Source organism: Zonotrichia albicollis, chromosome 5 (assembly GCF_047830755.1).
Source record: "Zonotrichia albicollis isolate bZonAlb1 chromosome 5, bZonAlb1.hap1, whole genome shotgun sequence".
Taxonomy (NCBI): Eukaryota; Metazoa; Chordata; class Aves; order Passeriformes; family Passerellidae; genus Zonotrichia; species Zonotrichia albicollis.
Window position 1 is genome coordinate 49,146,562 of NC_133823.1, and position 23,443 is coordinate 49,170,004.

At 36.7% G+C, this 23,443-nt stretch overlaps 1 protein-coding gene across 7 annotated transcripts in view; it reads right to left on the bottom strand.

Annotated features, from left to right (window-relative positions):
* The window catches only part of RGS12 (regulator of G protein signaling 12), an 85,567-nt gene that overhangs the window by 41,352 nt on the left and 20,772 nt on the right, over positions 1–23,443 (bottom strand). For 5 of the 7 annotated variants that reach the window (XM_014266124.3, XM_014266119.3, XM_014266120.3 and 2 more), the window contains exons 3-4: positions 22,123–22,242; positions 1,928–1,949 (exon numbers count right to left, since the gene is read on the bottom strand). In XM_014266124.3, coding sequence (XP_014121599.2) covers positions 1,928–1,949; positions 22,123–22,242 — 142 coding nt within the window. Of the gene's footprint in view, positions 1–1,927; positions 1,950–7,797; positions 8,573–12,404; positions 12,555–22,122; positions 22,243–23,443 lie in introns of those variants that run through there. The other 2 variants (XM_014266122.3, XM_014266121.3) reach the window with 2 other exon arrangements.

Here is a 23,443-nt window from a genome sequence, read left to right on the forward strand (position 1 = left end):
CTAAAGATGAATTAGGAATTCATTTAATTTCACTTTTTCTGGTTACAGTCTCTCTGGTTCCTATTTTTCCAACCCGCTATCTGGGTATTTAAGCATGGATTCAATATTATTCAATGGATTTGATATTATTCACTATAGTTCAACTACCACTTTTTGCACAAATTATACTCCTTCTTAAATAGTATTTAACAATGAAGAGAGAGTTCATGTTAAATTCTGAACTAGCTAAAACAACAGGGAATACAACTCAGCAGAAAACAGCACATAATTTCTTGGCTGTTTTTTCACCTCTGTGACTTTACATGGCCCTTAGATTTCATGAGTTAAAAAAACTGTATAGAATTAATTGTGATAACAGCTACCTAAAGATTTGGAATTAGACACAAATCATATTGGAAGAACTGAAAATAAGTGGAATTTTTAAAATAAATTTTCAACTGGCAGGATAATTATTGTATGAGTACTATCACAGAGATTCCCAAGTCTGGATAGGCAACAAAATAACTTTCAACAACACAGAACAAGACCCCTTGTGGAAACAAGACACAAATACACTGCATTTTACCTAAAAAAAGATCAGTCAAATTTTTGGTCCTCAACAGCTACATACAAAATAAGAAAGTCTGTGGTCTGCTTTGATTTTTATGTCAAGAAGGTAACACGTGGGGAGAAAAAAAAACCCATATTTTTCCCAGAAAAACACAGACTACATTTTAGAAATAGAAAGCAGAATAAGCACTATTATTTTCTGGTTTGCTGTTTTATCACTTTGTGGACAAGACAGATACAACACAGAGTCTACTTCTCATCCAGACAGAAGTACAGTAAAGCATCAGACTGTGTCAGCAACAGAGAAGAAGAATACCTGACCAAGTCAGCCACTGGAAAATGGGTCCAGCAAAAGGACCAAAACAGCAATGTTTTTCTGAAATGCAGTTTTAGTCTTGCAAGGAATCAGAAATTAGGATATGAAGAAGTTTTGTAAATAGTATTGCTAATTTTCATTTACATTTGCATGTAATATAAAAAAATTATCTGTAGCATTCCAAATATTTTTTTCCATTTCACTGCACTGATTATAGCAACACATCTTGTTCCCTTTTGCCCTTTTTATTTAATAAATTTGTCTTGTAATGTTGTCAATGTACAGCAAACACAATAATACATGAGTTTTTCTGCAGGATCAAGTGAACCAACTCCTGCCAGAGAAGACAAGGAGAAAAGCCATCTCCTTTATACCCTCCACTATACAAATTCCTTTATTCCATTAAGGAACCCTTTTTAAACTGTTTCAATTAACTTCAAAGCTTCAGAGAAATAATTTTCTAATGTTTAACAAAGAGTGGACATCCTTCAAAACATTAAAGGCATGTTAAAATCAAAACAAACCAGCTTATGTACAATAAAGATGAGTTTACTTAGAATATTCCAGAAGTGCAAAAGCTCCATGCTGGGATTTTACAAATATCAAATTACTTACCCCCTTCTCAAAAAGGATCACACTTAACAAAGTTCAACCTCAGCAAATGCACCAACACAGCTTACAACTTAGAAGCTACAGCACCTCTTTAAAAGCAAACAAGGTATGTAAAGGACAATAAAACAGAAAATGAGATTTTATCTACCATCCAATTACACAGAAGTCTATCAGCTCTGCCTCTATTATTGTGAATGAAGAAGCCTAGTTATAATAAAAATGTGCACATATAAATGTACCAAAAAAATATTATGCAAATAAACCAGTGAAAGTATGTGAACACAAGCCTGCAGTATTTTCTCTGGCACAGTTCCTAAAGCAGCCACAGAGTTCTGCACCACCTTGGACTTACATCTTGTAATATATCACATAATTTACCACATATTATGTTGCTCAATGTGGAAAATTGATTATTTTTCATTATAAAAGTAAAAACAGGCTTCAGCTTACCTCCATCAGAAACAGTTGCTGACTGCAATAAAAAAGAAAAAAAGAAAAGTGTTACTGAAGTTTCATGGCAAGTACCAGAAATCTCTGAGATTCATTTAGCATTTGCAGTGTTAGCTACTTTTGTAATCTTACTAATAAGTGATAATATTAGAGAGGTAAATCTAAAGAAGCCAGCTGTTATTTCTGACAGCTTTTTTACCCCAGCATGAAATTAATCCCTTTAAACCACTATTGTCCAAGGACTTGATCCCACCAATATTCACTGGAAGAAGCATTTCCTACTGTGGTAATTACACTGCTCCCAAAAGTCCCTCTTAGAGGGGCAGAGACAATCAGTTGGTACTTGTGACAAGGAAGATACCTAAAACTGACCTGCAAAGACTGGAAAACAATATGAATTAAATTTTTAATTTGCTGTAGTATTTGGAAATATGTGGCATTAAAATGAAAATTCAGTGTTTTGTCAGTCAGGTGACTGAAAACTTTCCCTGTCAGTCACTTCTGACTGTCACAGAACCAAGCTAGAACTTAACTTGGAATAAGTAAGAACTCAACTAAACTTGGAATAATTAAGAACTCCTCACCACCTCTACCTATTGTACATCAGATTTTCAAGGACAATTAGTATTCTAGTGAAATGTTGAAGCTTATGTGCTTATCTACCCTAAACTTCCCAACTTTCATCATAAATGGCCTCAAGGCATCTGATACCTCATTAAATCCAAGTACTGACCATTTCCCAATTAGGTACTCCAATGCTTGGATTCAGCTTCAGCTGAGTGAAGTCTGGAGGACAAATGATTTTTAAGATTTAAGTTTGCATTGATTTTTTAATGACTAATAGAAAGTATTTTTATTTTAGTTTGGCCAATCTTTTCTTGGTCATTGAAAGCCTCCTTGAACCTTTAGAAAACCTTCTAAATATTTAAAAAATATTCTCTTCACTTGTACTGCTCATTAAAAAGCCTTACAGTATCTAAAACTTCTTCAAGGTCAGAAACACACACAAGAAGAAAAGCACAAATATAAACACAATTCAAGCTAACAGCTACCTCTCCATAGTTTGCATTTTTCAGCCTTGGCAATAAACACTCCCACTCTTCTTCAAAATCCACAAAACCTTTAGTAATATCTTCTCCTTTCTCTCTTTCACTGCAGGCTCTCACCCTGCTGTTAACACTCTCTGAAGAACTTGTTACCAAGTGCAGTGGCCTCACCATTCCCATCACCAGGAGAGGATCTGAGCTATTCTGGGACTTTCAAAGTCTAAACTAACTTCTATTGGCATCATTCCCCTAGTGCTAGCTCAGATAAACACAAATACGCCTCTCATGAAAATGATTTTTAAATGAAAAAAAGGAAAAAAAATTTAAAAAGAAAAAATTGAAAAAATGGAAATAAATTAAAAAATAACTACATAAATGCTTCTGGATCTGTGAAGAATAATAATACAACAAAAAAGTATCTCCAAGCATCTCCCTTTAGTAGCTTTGTTTCAGGTATCAAAAATATGGTTCTGGTTACAATCCTTCAGTGGGGCTTAGGACATCTTTTCTACTTCTATTTTGCACATAAGCCTAGTGATGTTATAAATTCAGAAGCCATAATTTAATTAATGTTGGTAATTTAGAAAATTTAATTTGCATTACTGAAATCTGGTTTATAAATGTGATTGCTTTTAATTTCTCAGTACAGCACTGTACAGTACAGTTAATGAATAAACTACTTCAATGTCATTGCTAAAAGCACAAAGAAAATGATGACTCAAAGTAAAGTAACAGTATCAGTTTACACATTAGGCAGAAAAAAAAACCAAAGTCCTTTCAAAATATCTATATTTTAGGAATGTTCATATACTTTGTTAGCTTTCATTAACCTAGATTCAAACACTAAGTGAAATTCTTCATGGTTTTGAAAGGTATGAAGCAAAATTATTAGGATTTTCATGACAGCAGAAAGAATATTCATAATACTTCTGTCAAAACTGGGAAGTTAAGAATTATAAAAAATAATGTTCAAGAGAAAATGATGCAATTACATAGAAAAGCTCAATCACGAATGGACACTGAGAGTTTTATCTCAATCCATTTAGCATAAGTTAATGCAGTGAACTTTCGACACACCACAAGTTGGTTCTGCTTGTTTATTTTAAATGCCTTGTTACATTACATATATCAGCATCTTAAAATCTCTCCAAGCAGGGCCTTAGTAATTTTTATGTCAGACCATTTTAGAAAAGCACCTATAGGATGAATATATTTTGCATTACGGAGTCAGTAAATATACCTATCGTGTTCCAGGCATTATCCGTTTATTTCTATAGATCACAGAATAAAATATATCTTAAGAACATTTCCTTCAATTCATCTGTGTAACTAAATCCACCTAATTCAATAAAGCCTAGAAACTAAAGCTTGTAATTACTGTGCAAGAATTCACAGTAATATGTTCAAACTACGTTTGTGAGTACTCAGAAATCTCAGTTTAAACCTGTCAGAAATTGCATGCAGTCCACATTCAGACAAAGAAGTTTCTCTTCTAAACTGTTCAGCTGAAACTTGTCTAGATTTGTCTTTGAAAGGTATAAGTTGCAAGACCAGATTTTTTTAAATACTATGATGATCTCATTTTAAAAATACAGTTTATGTTGGGGGCTTTTATTCATTCTTCAGCACTCACGTTTCCCACCACTGGAGGCTCTTCAGGACAAAATTTGATGTGCTACACAAAAAAGTTTGATTATTTGATGAAATGTAACACTGCACACATATTAAGAACTACCTGTTGAAAAACATATGTATGAGAAAGCTATAAAATTTAATTACTCCTGTAGGCAGCCATTTCTGAAAGAGGGGGAAGGGCAAGGCATGACTCTGTGCCAGCGAGGGCTAATGTGAGGATCTTTTAGAAAGTATTTAAGCATTTAATTCCAAATGCCAGAACATATATGTTGTGAATGTACCTATGAGCTATCATCCAGAGATAAAATCTAATTGTATGAAACCATCAAATCTTTCACAACCAGATAAGAACTGAAATTGGTTCTTCCAATTACCCCAGTTACCAAATTGGTTTAGGAAGAAGCCCATGGTATATGCCAGCAATCTGATGGCAAAAAAATTACCAAAATTTAACAAAATCTAATTTAGGAAAGCTAAAATGCCTTCCAGTATATCCCTTAATGGGAACTCTGCTCACTCATCTAGCAGGATTAGCAGCTGAGTTTTACAGACACACACCCCACAAAGTTGGGGGATGCAACTCTGCTCCAGGGACTTCAGTGCAGGATTTGAGAGGGAAGCACAGTGGCAGGGCCAGCAAGCTGAAAAGTGGCTTCCCAGTTACCATTCGGCATAAAAGATGCTCTTGGTCTCTCTAAACTGGCAAATGCTGCAGCATATATTTGATAGCACAAAGTTCTGAATAAGAGAAAACATGTTACATTTCCCTTTGCATCATCTCTCTTGGCTAGGTGGAAAAACCAGAAGGGCCTGAGAGCTTTTGATGTTGTGTTCAGGATCTGCTAGCAACAAATCTAAAATAGTTTAAGCTTACAGTAATTATCAGGGAGAAAACTACTTTGTGAGTGCCTAATTTTTCTCCCGGAACAGAAGTAGACACCATAGTACCCTGCACCAACAACAAGGTACAAAGGGAGAGAGGGCACAGAAGAGACTAATTCATAAGGCTGAAAGTTCAGAAGGTTGGAACAGGCTGTATCTTTTAGCTTTCATGGCCTATAACCTGCTAGATGTGTGCACCCCTGCATGAAGCTTGTCTGCTGACATCTTTAGGTGACAGAAACTCCCATCCACTTAGTTCCATCTTAAATGTTCCATTTTACATGGATCAGGTCCCAGAGAAGTGACTTGGTGCTGTCCAATTCTGCCATAACAACATCCTGCAGAAACCAAAAAATACCCCACCTATAGCCCAGAGATTATATTGAGCACATAAATCCATGTGCACAACTACTCAGGTAACAGAATACAAAAATTTCCTTCTTCTCCACCTCAAGATTTGTTACTCAAGTCGAAGTCATGCTCAAATACTGGAGTAGAACAAAGGGAAAGAGGGGGATACTGAGGGGTGACACATACTGGGAAATGCCAGGCCTTAGCAATAAAAAGGAGCAACATGAAATCATCTGTGCCATTACAGTGGGGGTGAGTGCCTTCCTGAGCCAAGAAACATCTCTGTTTCCCACTCCTCCTGAGACACACAGGGTGAAATCTGTAAGGAGAGTGAAGATGTTATTTCTCTCTCCTATTCTAACAATGACAGAATCACAGACTAAACAGAAATATCTATTCTTTTCCTGGGCATCCAGAAAGATTTGGAATAAAAGGGACTAAAAATGAGCTCTCTGTTGCCTTTCCAAAGCACACTTTCTTGCAATGCAGGCATCGACTTCTTGCTGCATCCAAAGAATTCTCTGAGTGCTGCCAGGATCTGTTACTTACCCAGCACAACATCACACACTATTTTATAAAGTCTCTACTGTAAATAAGTCTTTCAGGTTAGAACAGCACACCCAGCTCCACCAATCTTCTATACTAATTTTCTCACATGATTTCAGTATAGAGGATAATGCTAGGAAATCTGGTGGGATCTGAAGATTTACAGGCTGAATACAAAGAGCCAACTTTCAACCATTCTGTCACTTATCTCAGGGAAAGCCTATCACTCAGCTCACCATTTGCTTGCATCTAGCTTTGTTCAAAGTACTTCTTAAATCACCTGAATCAACTTCTCCTTTTGCCAAGGTATGAATTATAAGCAGATCCCCAGGTGTTCAGTCACATCACTCCAGGATTTACATGAGATATATGTATTTTCAGATATATTACAGCATCAACATAGTTCATGCCATGAACTCCAGTGGACTCTCGATGGGGAGGGAGATCGTGCCTCAAAATATGGTATATACAATTCTAACATTTTAAATAAAAAAATAAAGCCACATTACTCATCAACTATTGCTAGTTTTTCGTTCTAATAAAAAATCTCAAATGCACTTCTCACCTAAAAAGTAGCATAACATTACAGGCTTTTTATCCCCATTTCATAATGTTATTGCAATTAATGTAATGATTTAGAATTCTTTGAGAAGAGTGCCCCTTCAGAATGCCACTTAAAGGAGGACTATCACACAATTTCACTTTACAATTCTCTACCACCAAATTGCATTTATAACAGTTAACACAAAAGCATTCTATATGTAAGAGTTCTGAAGAAAAACATACTGTACAACTACTGTAGAATAACTTTACTGAATACATTCCATATAATTTTGTCAAATATTTGAATCTATAAAAACAACATATGAAGAATAAATGATGTGACATTTGGAATTCCTTTAAGAAATATATGTTCAACTTTTTACCCCAAACAAAACCAATCTTATCACATATAAACACAGCACCTTAAGTGCCAAATCCATCCCTAAAACTATTTTTATAAAGATATATACAAAATACATACAGCCTTACCAAAAGATATAATATTGATATAATGGTACAGAAAGTATATACAAAATATATTGTACATAATTAAATAATAGGCACACATTATAAACATACTGGGATTTTAGCTTTATACATACTGTGCGTAGTTCATAAACACAAATTAAAATCTCAGTGGTAGTTGGTATAACAATATTACTTTTCTCTGAGAATAAAACCCAGTGTTTGCATTTACAAAGGAATTTTAACTCAAATACTTTAAAGTAAAAAAGCTTAAAGGATAAGCAAAAAGCATTCTGAAGCTGATCCCATTCTTCTCTAATTTCTTGCCAATAACAATAGCCTATTCTAATTTCTCACTACAACAATGCCTTGCTTTAGCTAAATATAATTCATATCACTTACCCGCTCCTCATAAGAAACAGCAGTTATTTTTCCTAGCAGCACTCTTCCTAAATTCATCTTCACTTAATATGGAAAAAGCATTTCCTTAACACGTCGGTTTCTCAAAGATTAAACTCAAAAATTCAACGCTGTTCCATGCCTGTACATGCCAGTAAAGTTTAAAGGCATTTCGTATGAAGTTCTATTTTACTCCCTTTATGTTACCAATAGCAACAGGCCAATGCAGGAAGCTGTGGTTCGTCAGGGATTCAGATTAGATCTCAATTATCTCTCACCAGAAAAGCTCGATCATTTTATATAAATCATGCTGATTGTATTTGAGAACGTTTCCTATAACAAATCAGGAAAATAAAACGACGCTGAACCCTATGGTAGTCCTGTATTCAATAAAACAGATTTCCAAGACAGTTTCCAAAAAAACACTAGTTAATCACCCTAACATTAGTTAGAGAAACATTTACATAGTAAATCACTATTTTCAGAGGTTTACATAATGCAAGCCAGAACAAAATAGGACCTCAAACAGTCCATTCTGCTTAACTTTTCAGTGCTTAACGCTGCACATAAAAATCTGCTATACAAGGAGACTTGGCACATTTCATTAAACCTAGGAGTAGCCTCTTGTCACTAAAGACAAAATTCTTCTTGCAGAAATCAACTTCTATTCTGCCCTTCCTCCCTCAGGACCTGAACCTGTGCTCAGCTGATGTCAAGAGAGTTCTGTGCACAGAGCCTGAGGAACAGAGAGCAAAAGAGGCTCCTTGTAATGAAAGAGGGAAGTGCAATTCACTTGCCTGTGACAGCGGTGTCTTCAAGAGACTCTATATGGAAAGTACAGCATTTCAGGAAGTTTCCTGCTGTCCACAACACTGACAGTACCTAAATCATTCACTGCTGTTATTTTTAAAGCAATCAGAACACAATTTTCTGCTAAAAATAAACACCAGAATGGCAATCCGGGAGAGATTATTGGGCATTTTTACGCCAGTGGGATGTCCTTAAGCCCGAGGTGGACGTGCATTTAGGAAAGAGGAACTTTCTCCCTTGTTCAGTACAGCATGTGGAACCCCCCACAGCCATGCAGCTCCCAGGTTGAGCCCCTAATACAGAAACCACCCTGTGAAAAAGGCAAATGCTACTTGGAACTTACAAAGAGAGAAAATGAGAAAGAGAAGAGCCTTTACTCAGTATTTCATGGTGAGACTGACTTGCTACATCCAATATGTAAAAGCCTGCACATCTTTTCATTTTGCACTTAGGATGAAGAGACTTGATTAACAGAAAAACTTAATCTTCTCCATTTAATTTAGAGTGATCAGGGAAGAAATTTAATTTCCTTGCAGATGAAGCCTATTCTAACTAGAATTTTAGAGACATAAGCCAATTGCTGTGACGGAAAGTTAATTTTTTGATTGATTACTTGTTTGAATAGGCACACCACTGCAGTTTGGAATGCTCCTCCAAGCATTTAATACCATGACAAATGCAATGGAAACAAATGGGTGAGTAGACAGGAAGAAATGTCTTTTAAAAACTACAAATTACACCCTCCATTATTCTAGGATTTCAGAAGCAAGTGCCCTATGGTTGTTGCACAGAACAGTTTTACTGTGTGTGGAAAAGTATTAAAAATGTGCAACTTCATAAAGAAAAAATGCCAGAGCTGCTTAAATACTGCATTTTGTTTGACACTAAACCAAGTGGGATGCAGAATATATTTTCATTGTCAATACTTTAATCAAATAGCAACAATATTACAAATAATCAGGTGCATAATAATCACAATCAGAAGCGCTTGAAGAACTTTCCTGTGAACATCCCTTTGGGGTAACACAAAATAGGACTTTATCAATAGCACTTACACTTAATACCCAAGCTAAATCCTCTAGGAATCATCTGGAAAGACCAAAAGTACTTGTACAATTTTAACAGGAGAGAATGTTACCCACAAAAAGGAATAAGAGGAAACTGACCCCTCATGCAACAGTGGGATGTAGCCACAAGACCAGCAGCTCACTGGAGCCACTGCAGTGAACATTGTTGGGAACACTGTGGGTGGGCAATGTTTTACACATTCTATGCACCATAAACCTCATAATCCCTTCCTTTAAACAGACATGAAGAATTGTTGATTTTGTTTCACTGAAACTAAGCATTACACATCCCCATTTTTCCCATACAGCAGCTCTACCAACACTGAAAAATAAGCTCTAGCAATTAGGCAGCAGCACTTAATGACACTATGAAGTGTCATGTGGCACTGAAAGCCCTTTAAAAAATTCATATCCCTCTACATTTTCACAGCTTATTTCAGCAGCTACAGATATAAAATCTTGTGATTTTGAGTAGCATATCTGTAAATTGGGCAGGCAACTCAGAGGGTCAAAGGTCAAAAGCAGAAGGAGTGCTAATTTGCAAAGCTATTAATGGGAAGTGTTAAAATATGGTACAACAGCTTTAAAAGCCTTATTCAGCTCCACCAAAGACGACATTTGTAAACCCACATCCATCTGCTTAGGAGCTAAACTGTGGGAAGGGGGAGCGACCCCAGATAAGGTTGATCTGTTTTTCTCTCCTACCCTCCCTCCACTTCCTGTTCATATTTGCTTTTGTACATTTGTTTTCAGAGCAGAAAAAGCTGAAGAGAAAGACCGAATGACAGGGAGCCTGGATAAGTTTTAACTTGCCAGAAGATTAATGGGATTTATTATATCCCTGACTCCTAAAAGAAGAAAATAGGCACAAAAACCACCAGGCAACCAGAAAGAGGCAATCCCCTGGACCAGCTCCTCATCACACAGAGTACTAAATTAAATGAGACACTGGCAGAATGAACCACCAAAAATCTTAAATCTCATCAAGTATTGATTTTTTAATGTCATATTAAAGTAACAACTACTTGCACGACAGCCACATTTTAAGAATATGATTTAGCTCACTGATCCCAGTTACTGAAATAAAAAGCAGAAGCATCAAAAAGCCTACACTTAAATTAAGAAAACTCTGCCATAAAATAAAATGCTTTTTCCCCTAATTCTCCAAATTTTCTGTAATATGTCCAAATATATTTTTGTCAACGATTTGCCAGCTACTCAACAATAAACAGACCCCATATGTGCTACTGATGAGAAGAGGAAAGATTCTCTCATTTACAGCATTGTGGATTCCCTCTATGAATTTTGAAATAAGAGCCCTTCCTATTCCAATGCAATATTAACAAAAATATTTTGAAGCTGAACTAGCTGGAACTTGCTGGTGTATAAATAAGTGAAGTACAAGCTGCCTTGTCAGACACTGAGACTTCCCCCACAGTAAATCCTGCAAAGCAATGATGCAAACCACTGCTCCAGTGCCCTCTGCTGTCTGCCACACTGCTCACACTCCTGTGCACGTTCTCATGTACTAAGTTCAAGGTTTGCCATCCAGAAATCCACTCTAAAAAAAAAAAATCTGGTTCTATGATCCATATTTCAAAGTTGGAAAAATAATTCTCCAGGACTGCTAAATGAAAATTTTAAAAATATACTTTTGCAAAAATGTTTGTGAACAATTCCTAGGTTTATTTTCCCCTTCTGTTAATCAACATTTTAAGACAACTGAATTCTCTCCAATAATAAAAACATGCAGAAACAGCATCACTTGCACATCCAAATGGAAGGTAACTTGCAGTCCAACAGTAAACTAAATTTAAACTGCATATTAAAGAGGATATGATTAAGTGACAGATCACTGAAACACATTTAGTCACTTCTGAATTTCCTACTACTGATGTAGCCCAAAAAAATAATAGATTTTGAGGAAATCAATGTAAAAGTTAGAATGAAAATTACTATATTATAAGTAAATAATGCATATAATATTTTGCCCATGCTTTGCAATTATTTATTTCCCTCCTGATTTTAAAATATGAAAATTTTGCTGCCATACTTTTAGCATTTAAGACAATTTTATACTGAGATATATAGACAGAAAGAATAAGACTATAATGTCAAAATTTGATAAGACAGTTAGTATGTTTACTTGCAAAATAAATGTTTTCTGAGCAACAACAAGCCAAAACTGATCTAAGTCTCTACACCTCAGAAATTTTGTATTCTATAAATAACTTTCATTTATTTTCAGTTATTCTAATAACTCACACCATCTGGATTCTGTTTTATTGGATAAAATTCCAGATGGAAGAAGAAAAATCCCTTTAGCTGCAGAACTTATAAAAAAGCAGTGTAACAATTACAAGGTAACATATCTGTAAAGACATTTTTGCTTTACGGAAACACGTGCAAGAATAATAAAAATTAAGTGAAAGATTTCTAAAAAAACTTAAGAGAAATATCAGTTTATCTACTACACTCACTTTAAAAACAATACAATGCAAAAGAATTTTAAACATGGCTAGAAAAATGGTGTATTCTTAATTTTGTAACAGCTTATATAGAAAGTCAACTTAAATACTTATACTTACGAACTTTGTCTCTTTAAAACCTCATTGAATCCTGAGAAGCATAATTTATCATATTTCACTGCAAGATTTCTTAGCTCGGAAGGCTACTCATTAAACCATATTCCTGTTTTCTGCTCGCTTTAGACAAACAAAACTTTATACTTACAGACACTTGACTATCAGTAAAAGTTTTCTCCATGTATAAATGGTTTAATATCTCATTGTTAAGAAACAGCCCCTTCAACTTTATTATTACGCTCTTTCTGAACACATATTTACTTCTTCCAGAGTCCAGTAAAAAAATGAGGCTTCTCTGCCTGCTGCCCTATCAACACCTCTCCCATTCTCCTCCCTCCCCAGCACATTCCCCGCCCTCAGCACTGGTTCTGTATCTTCTCATCAAAAGGAACAGGCAGCTTTCAAAATGGTGTTTAGGCAGGTCCTGCGTAACAATAAAGCTTCTGTAAAGACAACAGCCCTGCTGAGGAATCTGCTAATGTAAAATGCATTCAATGAGGGCCAAGAGGACTCTGTCCTAAAGGTTTGTCCAAACTTGTTTCAGCATTGAGTCAACATCGCTTTCTCATCCAAAGTACTCCCTTTTTTAATACATTCCCCTTTGATGAGCATATTACCTGGATGAACAGAGTCACCAATCTCTACTAAAAATAATTAAAATGTAATCTAAAAATACTTTTAAAAATACACTGTTAAAACACGTAAGACTCACAGCAAACTTCTTGCAGTTTCTGGCATGTAGGTACGTGTCTTGAAGTGATTACAATCACATGTATGCAGATTGTGCAATCTATCTCATCCTACCACAACTCTCCGTGTTCTTGTGAGTAAGCAGAGCATTGGCATTTACGAGGATCATGTTCCAAGTGAAACATTACTCTCATAATTTTCAATACCACACCTACTCTCCAGACAGACCTGCAATATCTGTGCATTTTCTGAAAAAAAATTCATGCACCTTCTGCCCAAAAATAATCCTTAAACATTATCCTTCAGCAATTCCTTTGTCCAGAGGGAAGTTGTGGAGGGGATTTTTGCTGTATATTTTAAGTTTTAGAAGTACTAGTAAAATGTTTTAATGATTTAATAATGAATAAGAAATACTAGTAAGTAAATAAAAAGCTTCTAGTAAAAGTTTTAGCTGACTCCTTTTTGTTTCTGTAGTTTCACTGTACAGATAAATGCATGAGGACAGTGAAAATTAGGTGGTACAAACTCCTACCCAAAATCCCAGCAGTTTAAGCATGAGAGAGAATCAGAAACAATTTGCAGATGCTATCAATATGTGCTGTATCTATTCTGTGATTATGCTCTAGAAAAACCAATCCAGTTCACTCAGTAAAGCCTTAAAAACATCAACCAGGTCTCATCATAGAGCAAAAACCCCTCCTTAGTTATTATTTTGTCATGTCAAAAGACACAGCAGGTAACAGGAAGAGCAGCGAGGGAGGGCAGGGACGGCGCCAAACCAGTCAGGCACTTCCTCATTCCCCCTCGTCCCAGGAGCTGCATGGACAATCCCAGCAGCAGCAGCAGCAGCTCTGGGCAGGGCAGGGGCCAGAGCCATCCCCACAGCACTGCAGCACAAATGGGAATGCTCCCAGCGCCCAGGGCAGGCACCAGCACCAGCACCAGCACCAGCAGGTCCTGCAGCCCGGCACAACAACCTCCCAGCAAGGGAAAGGCAGCACAGCTCCTGTGCCGAGAGTCCCACAGGCAGGGAAAGGCACTGCCCACCCTCACATCTCTGCACACAATCAGGTCAGAACATGGGTTTATCAAAGCCAGGATTATGTTTCCAGTAGTGGCCACACATGGAAGTCTACCAACGAGCAGCACAGGGCAACATATCAGACATTTCCCTGATGACATTCTCGCAGACTCCAGGTATTTTTAGTTCAAGAGATTTCCTCAGCCTGGTGTGGCTTGTCTCCTTAATAACCCCCAGTGGCTCTCTTTTCCAAATACTTGTCCACTTTCCCTCCAGGACATGCAAATTTCTTGCATCCACAGCACTCAGTGGTGAGGCATCCCACAGACCAGCTCACCTCCCACATGAGCAGTCGTGTTCTCCTGTTTGTTTTGCTCTTGGCTCCAGCTATCTTTAATTAATGGTGTCGACTTCTTGTCCCAAAGGAGAGATGAGCAATCAATCCCAACTACTTCTCCTATGCCACCCATGATTTTCCACTCTTCCTTACGCTTTTCTAAATCTTTTCTTCTCTCAATATATCAGAACATTTTAAAATAAAGAGACCAGGTATGGAAAAACAAACCACAGTTGCATGCAATGGAATCATCTATTCCTTCTGTAATAATGTGTAATACAGGATTTTGCTTCATTGCTACTGTACTGAGCTGTTGTTTACATGCAACTCTCCCTTATAACTCAAAGACCTCCCTTCTGAGAAGAAACAGTCTGCTGAGAAACATATATATCATTTGTTATATGAAGCTAGAGCTATTTTGCCTCATTTGTTTTACTTTACATTTATCTGCATACATTTTCATCTGCCATTTTGTTGCCCAGTCATTCAGACTTCTAAAAGCAGCCTGGTCTCATCTTCAGAGACTGCTCTCATCCTCATTACCTGGAGTAACATCACCTCACTGCTCACCTTCTTGGGAGGAGCCTTAAAAGATGCCCTTGAATCACCAAATGCAATATAAGAAGCTGCAGTAAGGATCAACCTTAAGCAGCAAATAGTTCTGCATTTCAGAATCAGTGCAGTAAACAGTAGCACTGTTCTGCCTTAATGTCACATGCCTCAGACCCAGAAGAGGGAACAGTTTCAGTTCAAAGAGAGTAAGCCACATTTTTGAAGAACGCTAGGCTGGGGGGAAAGACACGCCTGAGAGATTGCCAACCTAACAAGAGCTCCATTTGTGTGCGCATTGACAGTTCTGTCACTACTCAAGGAAACCAGAACCAAAATAACAGAGCCAAAGCCAAATCCCAGTATCTTACACTGCTGAGCAAAGGAATGCAGCCCCTCTGTAGCTGCAGGTGGTTACTTGAACTTGCTCATCCTGTCTGATTCTTGTAGTTCCACAAACTGCAGAGGTATTTACAGCCTGTGAATTCACCTGTGTCCCTTTAAACACACATCTTGAGAATGGCAGTACTGGATACTACAAGGAAATTAATTTATACAGAATACAAGTCTATCTCTAGTGTCTGAAAGCACATATTGTGTCTCTGGCTCTGTGGCAGAAATGGGCTTGTGCTGGAGAGCCAAGCCTGGAGGCAATAAGGCTGGGACAGCACTTGTGCTATTTTCTGTGACCCCTGTGGAAGGGAGGAAAGATGAATCTGACTCCATGTTCTTAAAAGGCTAATTTATTCTTTTATGATCTATATTATATAAAAGAATACTATACAAAACTATACTAAAGAATAGAGAAAGGATACCTACGGAAGGCTAGAAGATACTAAAGAAAAACTCGTGACTCTCTCCAGAGTCCCGACACAGCCTGACTGTGATTGGTCATTAAGCCAAAAACAATTCACATGTTGCATAAACAATCTCCAACCACATTCCAAAGCAGCAAAACACAGGAGAAGCAAAGGAGATAATATTGTTTTCCTTTTTCTCTAAGGCTTCTCAGCTTCCCAGGAGAAAAATTCTGGGCAAAGGGATTTTTCAGCAAATACGACAGTGACAAGCACTTGAGTCGCAGGGTCAGACAATCTACTGATTGCCTCCTCAAGAAGAAATCTCTCTGTACTGTCCCAACTGCCTTTGCACAGATGGGGACCTCATTCCCTAAGGAATCCATCCTAGGCAATACTGTTGGTTTCTTCTCAAGCACCACAGCATGGGGTGAGCACTTCTGTGATGAGCACTGCTCTTATGCACCTCACAAAAAACACAGAGATGAGATCCAGCTCTCAGCACATTCTATGGCTATTCTGCTTCCTACATGCAAATTTAAATGGCAAATTTCTCCAGAATCTGAAGTAAAGAAAATAACACAAAAGCAAGAGGAAACAGTAAACAGTAACATTATTGAAGGATGATCATTTCACAAATTGAAGTAACAGAAAATAAATCCCATTATTCTCAGTGTCTGGGAAAAAAAAAAAAACACAGTTTAACATTCTGGACTATATAGAGAAATAAGTACCTCAAATTCACAATTAAGAGGTTGCACACAACTGTGTTGATCTGTTGACCAACCCATCTTTGTCAGATACTACAAAACAGTGTCAGGAGCACAACAACTTTCCATGAAAAAGTCTATAAATGTAAACTTAAGAGCAGATGGTGAAAATCTTTTTAAAATTATGGTATAGTATAAAATACCAGCAAAAACCTAACAGTAATGCTAGACCACAATCTGTGAAGAAAAATAAAATGTGTACTACTAGCATGATGTTTCCTTCCTTAAAGAGATATAAATAAACTACCTGATAAGATCCCACATACCAAAGTAAAAGCCTGAGTATGGTCCTCTAGGGAGTCTGAAATTCTAAATAGAGCAGTCTAGAGAAGCAAATGTGAAACCAAATGGCGCTGGACAGCATGGCAGCCCCGACAGTGCAATCCCCAGGTCCTGGCAGTGTTTCACTGAGCAGCACAGCTGGGTGGCCACTGTGCAGCCCAGCAGGTGAACAGCTCCAGCCAGGACTGCTCAGCACAGGGCCTGAACAAAGCAGACGAATGCCTGGCACAAACCACTGGATGTTTTCAAAGTCTCACTGATCAGCTCCATGAGCACAGCAGTAATTCAAGGTAAAACCATCAATGTTTAATGCCATGACTGAGTTGCACTATTTACAGCCAGACATCATGGCCGGCAGGAGGGTTTGGGCCAGTTTAGTGAGGGAGTCTGAAATCACTAAGCACACCTCTCCCTGCTCCAGAAGCAGTGCAAAGGGAGAAGAGAAACAAGAACCTCATCTGTGGGCACAGATCCATGAAGCTTCCAACACAGCAGCCTCAGGGGCTGCTCAGTGTTAGCACTCAGACTGCAGAGTACCCACATGTGAGACTGGATTAAACCTTTAGGAACTCATTATCAGCATGCTGAAAATACAATACTGCCTTTTACATACAAGAATGGAGATTTTCTCATGTGTGCACTGCTATTTCACAATTGGCCTTTCCTCCACCTTCCATGAAAGCTGACAGCAAAACTGCCGATTGGTTGTATCTTACGCAAAAATTTGGACAAAATATTGCCAAAGATGCCGTTCTTAAAGGGGGTACGCAGTAGAACATATTTTTAACCAAGAGGTAAAATTAAACTATACATTCTTTTCAAATTTTGAATTATTTTCAAATTTTGAATTCACTGTGAAAAGCTGGGAATGAAGAGGTTTCTTTATTTAAAACATATACTTACACTTGCCATAGTGGTGGCATTGTGGCCAAGGTGATGATCTAAGAACATCAATAAATCAACCTCTGCAGGGAGAGTTAATACTTTCTATTAGATCATATGAGAGGGTGGGAAAAGTTTGCGGCATGTTTAGATCTTCTTGTCTGATTTTCATAGTATACCTAGTAGGTCTAATATAAGCTATTATCTCCCTGTGTAAGCTTTGTCTGATTATTTAAATCAGTCAAACAAAAACAGGTACCCACTTAAAAACTCCTTATTAAGTCAAATGAGCATTTAGGGGGAGTTTTGCCACCCACAGATGCCAAAGCTAATATCCAGCAGAGACATGTCATCCATTAGTATAAAATCTCATACCAAAGAGATGTGCTGTATGCTTTCAAATAGCAGATGAAATGCAAAAAGTAGTTGATTCAGTAGAATTAACAAAACAGAAAAAAAAATCAAGCATTATTACCTATAATAACACCTAATAATACTACATTATTAATGGCTATAATTAAGATGGAACATTCTAACAAAAGCCCTTCCACTGATTTTTGAAAGGAATACGTGATACATTTCAACTTTGAAAACATTACTAAACTCTAGAAATTTGATACAACAAATGTTGTTTATAATATAAAACATAGCTTTAAGCTTTCCTAAACAGGATGAGAACAAGAAGAAAAGCTGCAACGGCCATCTTTTCTTGTAGTGATACTTAGTTCAAAGAATTAAATCATCTTTAATTTTAAAAATATCTCTGCATTAAATGATTAATTAACAATACTTACAGAATTTGACACTTGTTTCCCTAAGAGATTATGTCTCTCATTATACTACTCTGCCCTATTTTTAACCACAGAGAAATGCAAAAAGTACAAGTACCAAAATTATTTTCAGGAAAAAACAGCTTTGAATGTTCTTCTTGGTGAGGAGGAACCTAAATTTTTTGACTTCAAGAAAATACTGCAAGGTTCCCCCATTTTTACAGACTTCAACAAAAAATAAAAGATGAGTGGAATGGCTACAGCTGAAAGTGTTACCAAAACTGGCGATGAATAGAAGAATTACAATTACTGTGCTTAAGGTAAATTTTTACATAGGTAGTGTTCTACTGTCTGCAGTCTCACAGAGACACCTTTAATTTGTTTATAAATTTATAAACATCTTTTCCAGAACAGAATTGTGCAAGAGGATGAGAGTAGTGGCATTTATCTACAGGAAAGAAAAGTGGGAAGAAAGACAGGATCACACCCTCTCATTAAGCCAAATATTAAATAATCATAAGGTACTTTTAGCTTAAGTTACACCTTGAAAATATGAATCAGCAAATATGCTAAAGAGTAAAATTGGTACAAATCACAGAATGTTAACATGGTTTTTAATAGACACTTCTTCATAACAACAAATTGTTCACATAGAAAAACTGATTGCTAGATAAAAGATAAATCTGTTCTTAACAAAACCAGGTTTCTTGTAATTTAATAAAGAAAATTTTCTAAATACATTTCTTGTGAAAACAACATAACTAGGGCACATACTAGACATGCTCATTTTCTGAATTCAGTTCCAATTTAAAGACTAATTAATCATAATCAGACCTGCTGTGAACAAGCACAATTTCCACAGTTCAGAAATAAAATTGTGCATTTTCTGTTTTGTGAGACATTATCCTTACCGCAATTATAGCACAAATGCACCATTAATTTTCCCCTCTCATCCCATCTTGATCCTTGCATTTTTAAAAAAATCTTGTATACAGTTTCTATCAGTAAAAAAACAGCACCAAGATGTTAATCCTACAAACTTGTCTGTTTTTTTCTATGTAAAACACAGCTTCTGCAGTTAAGAGGAAAATATTTCAGGAGGGGCAACTATACCATTAATTCTAATCTTACAAGAATTCTGTCTGTGCACATATAGCCAGAAGTAATATAACAAGTTAAAAGAAAAAGTGACATTTTCTCATGAAATCATGTTTTTATTTATTAAAATATCTATGAATACGCTGTATTCTTTGACAGATACTTTTAAAAATAAATAAATAACAAATTTCAAAGAAATCACGCCACCTTATGGCAGCAGTCAGCAACACTGACAGCTGCTGTTTCACACACTGCTCATACTTCAACAAAAAATCCAAATGAAATGACGGGCTTTTTAGACCTGTAAGCAATGAACAGTGTTCATCAAATTTCCATAAAAGAAACTCCATGGAACCTACTTACACTGCTCAATTTAGAATTAATTTGGATTCCAGCAGGAATCAAACCCATAAACTCAGAGAAGCATACTAATTTCCAAATTTCATGTTTGGATTACTACCTTATCCAGTCTGCCAAGACAACTGAAAAGAACACAAAAGCAAGCAAGCAGCCTATACAATACACTCATGGTCATTATTCCAAAGGTGGAGTCTCTAAGAATTTCCTGCTATTGTTATTTCCTCTTCCACCACCCCTAAATAGACGGCCTGAAATAAACTAAACATGTATTAACAACATTATGTTCTACCCCACATAGTGTAAATGTACTTGGGACAAGTGCTGAAGCAGCAGTGTTGAAGTTTGAACCAAAATTAAAACACCCCAACATTATTTTATTTTGACATACAAAGCTCTTTAAACTCTTCTCTGGATTGCTGTCTCTCCTGGTGGCTGGCATATCTGAGATATCATTCTCCTACAGCATGCACAGCAAAAGAAAGATTTCAAAGTGCAAAGAAGTAGCCGGACAGAGAACAGTCCACACCCACACAGCTACATGTAGTAAGGGCATTCATCCAAATACAGATTTGAATTCAGACCATTCCTTTGTCCAGCTCATCGTGTGACCTAGAATGAAATTTTCCCCTTCCAAAGTAACTCAGTAATGATGCGAACATTGGGACACAGATTGACCCAATCCCTCCCGTTGGTGCTACTCTGTTTACATTCACTAATGAATACCAGCTAGAATATGAGGGGAAAAAAGTGACTTTTTAGGCCAGTAACTATCATATCTTTCTGAAATTAATGGAAAGTCCCAACTGCTTGTTTTAATGAATATTTACACAATGTGTAACAGCTCCAACAACAGAAATTAAATTTTATTTTTGATGTTTAAAACACTCAAAACATGAGATGTGCAAAAAACCTGCATGAAATTTTGATCTGTAAGACTGTGGAAAGAGGAAAGAACCATGTTTTCCCTGTTGCATGTGAATTGCTAGCACTAGATTCTTTGGTATTCTGAGAGAATTCACTCTTACTGCAATCAGAAATTCTGTCAAAACTGGATATATGTAACAGCAAACTTTTTCAAATTAGAAGTATCACCATTTTCTGATTAAGAAAGATGTAGCTGGATGGTTCCCAAACACTTTTATCCAGAAGTTCTTGTTGTGTTGAAGTTATGCAGTTATTGTATTAAAGTTATGAGTACAAAGAAATCACATATTTTCTATAACTAGAAAAAAAGCAAGACACTTAAAAGGTTCTAAAAGGTTCAGTGAATATAGACCACCATGAAAAACAGAAAAAATAGAAAAACATCTGAGAAATAAGTAATTACAGTTCCTACCTGCATTCCCTAAGCATGCCAGAAGCTCCTCCATATATTCTGCTCCCTAAACATCCCCTGCACTGAGCTCCCCTCTCCTTCAGTTCAGAGTGAAATGCTGTTCTTCCTACATTTTCCCACAGCAGAAAACTCAGAGTGTCTCCTTCTTCCCTCCTCCCATCTCAAATGCTGTTTAAACACCTCCTTCCCATTTGGAGGGCTCAGTGTGCCACACTCCCTCCCTTGCTGAGGTGGTGCAGAATGCATTGCATGGCTCCTGTGCCAAGAGCTCTGCACACATTTTTGTTTCTCCCCAGTCACCAGCCTTCCCCCAAGTAAGCGTGGTAAAGGGCAAGGGAAGAATCTCTGCATTCACCTTCACATCACTGTGGCTCAGGTTTTCCTGAGGAGGCACACTAGGAGTGAAGATATAATGAAGCCATATTCGTACAGGAGAACAGGGATGGCTTTTCATTCCTTGTTTTCTCCAATGCCAGTATGGTTTTGAGAGCCAGACAACAGCTGATGCTAAACCAGATGTAAAAGAGCATAATATTACTCTTAAAAGGAGTCAAAATCACCAAGTTGATTAGGAATTCCCTTTTGTCAACTGCTGTCAAAATTCATCAGCTGAACAAAAACCAGAATATGATGAACATTTGATTTTTCTATATATCATGATACATTCATTTCTGAGACATTATGAACATTTTGATCAACAAAAGTGTGTTGTTTGGATTTACACAGGACCAAATATGATATGAAAAATAAAGTCAGAATTTTCCACAGAAAGAATGGCCATGATGTAGCCTATTAAAGAAATATTGAAAAAGGTTGATACCTGAAATCTGTATTCCCCTCACAAAAATGTCATATGATAGCAAATAACTTTATTAAACTAATACATTACTAACTTTCTTTCAGCAATTATCAGCATTATCTATACTATAAGTTCTCTAAGACTCACTTCTAAATTTTAAGTGAAAGTTAATTACCTCGAGGTCATCCAGAGAGCAAGTAATGCTAAATCGCTTCGATCTTCCAAATGATCTTCGAGCAGAGGAACGTGGAGGAGGAGCCTGATTTAATCCCATTGAATGTCCAAATTTTGCACCCTAAAAAAACCAGAAAATATATATTAATTTATTTCTTTAATATATATTTTCCTTTCAGAAAATATATATTAATTTATTTCTTTTTAGTACATTGCTGATCATAGTGAGATCTGAATTGTAAGGAAATGTGACAGGACCACAATTTCAAAACAAGCTGGTCATTTGCCATGCCCCTGTAAAATCAAATACTAAAATTTATTAAAGTTGACTTTCCCATCTCAAGTCAAATATCTTAAACATTCCACATTAATTTACTGTATTAACATGAGTCATCAGTTAGGTTGCTAAAATGCACACAAGACATGTCAATAATAAATGCAAGATGATCCTGGCTCTTTCCTGTCTTAACTGAAAAACATTTAATTACAAAATATTTGTGTTTTCTATAGGAACTTACTGTCCCAGAAATCATCTCACCCAGCTTCTCTTGAAATGTTTCCCCACATTTTTAAAAATCTTATTTTCACTACTCTTTTTTTAAAAGCCTTGCTACTGCAAAGTCCAACTTTTGAAATCACAACAGTACAAAATTGCAGGAACTTTTGTTCTGAGGAAAGCAACTCCCTCACTTGGATGTTCCATTACTAGAACTGGTGCTTCAATAATTAAATCTGCTTTCTCTCATGTCTATAATCATACTCTTTCTCCCTAAAAAGTTACCAGATGTCTGTTAAGCTACTCAGCATATACATATCAAGTTTATTCCAAATGGCAAAGTGTAAGCTTGAACCTAAAATTAGGCACAGTTGGTGAGTGGTGCTAAGCAGATGTACATAAACTCACTACATTACAAAACCTTGTGATTATGTGCCTGAAATTTTGGATTCCTTTCACTGTTACATTCAATGTGGGGAAAATTCCTCCCTGTCTACTGGTGCTTTTTTGCTTTAGAAAATAAAAGACTTTAAATCAGAGCAAACTCCCTTCTGTTTCATGTCAGCATCTTTCTTCATTATAGTAAGCTTAAAAATATATTTACTAGTACTTTTATAATTGCTCTGCATTTGGCAGATTTGTAATATTTAATAAATTTTCTATTTGTGTTCATTTCTTCCTTTGGGCAAGTTTCTGTGCTCCGAGTCCTGAAATATTTTGGTCCCCCTTTGATCACTCATTGGGAAGTCTATACACATCACATTAATCAAAAGAACAAGCACACATTTCACATCCTCACAGCCTCATGCCAACAACCACTCATACA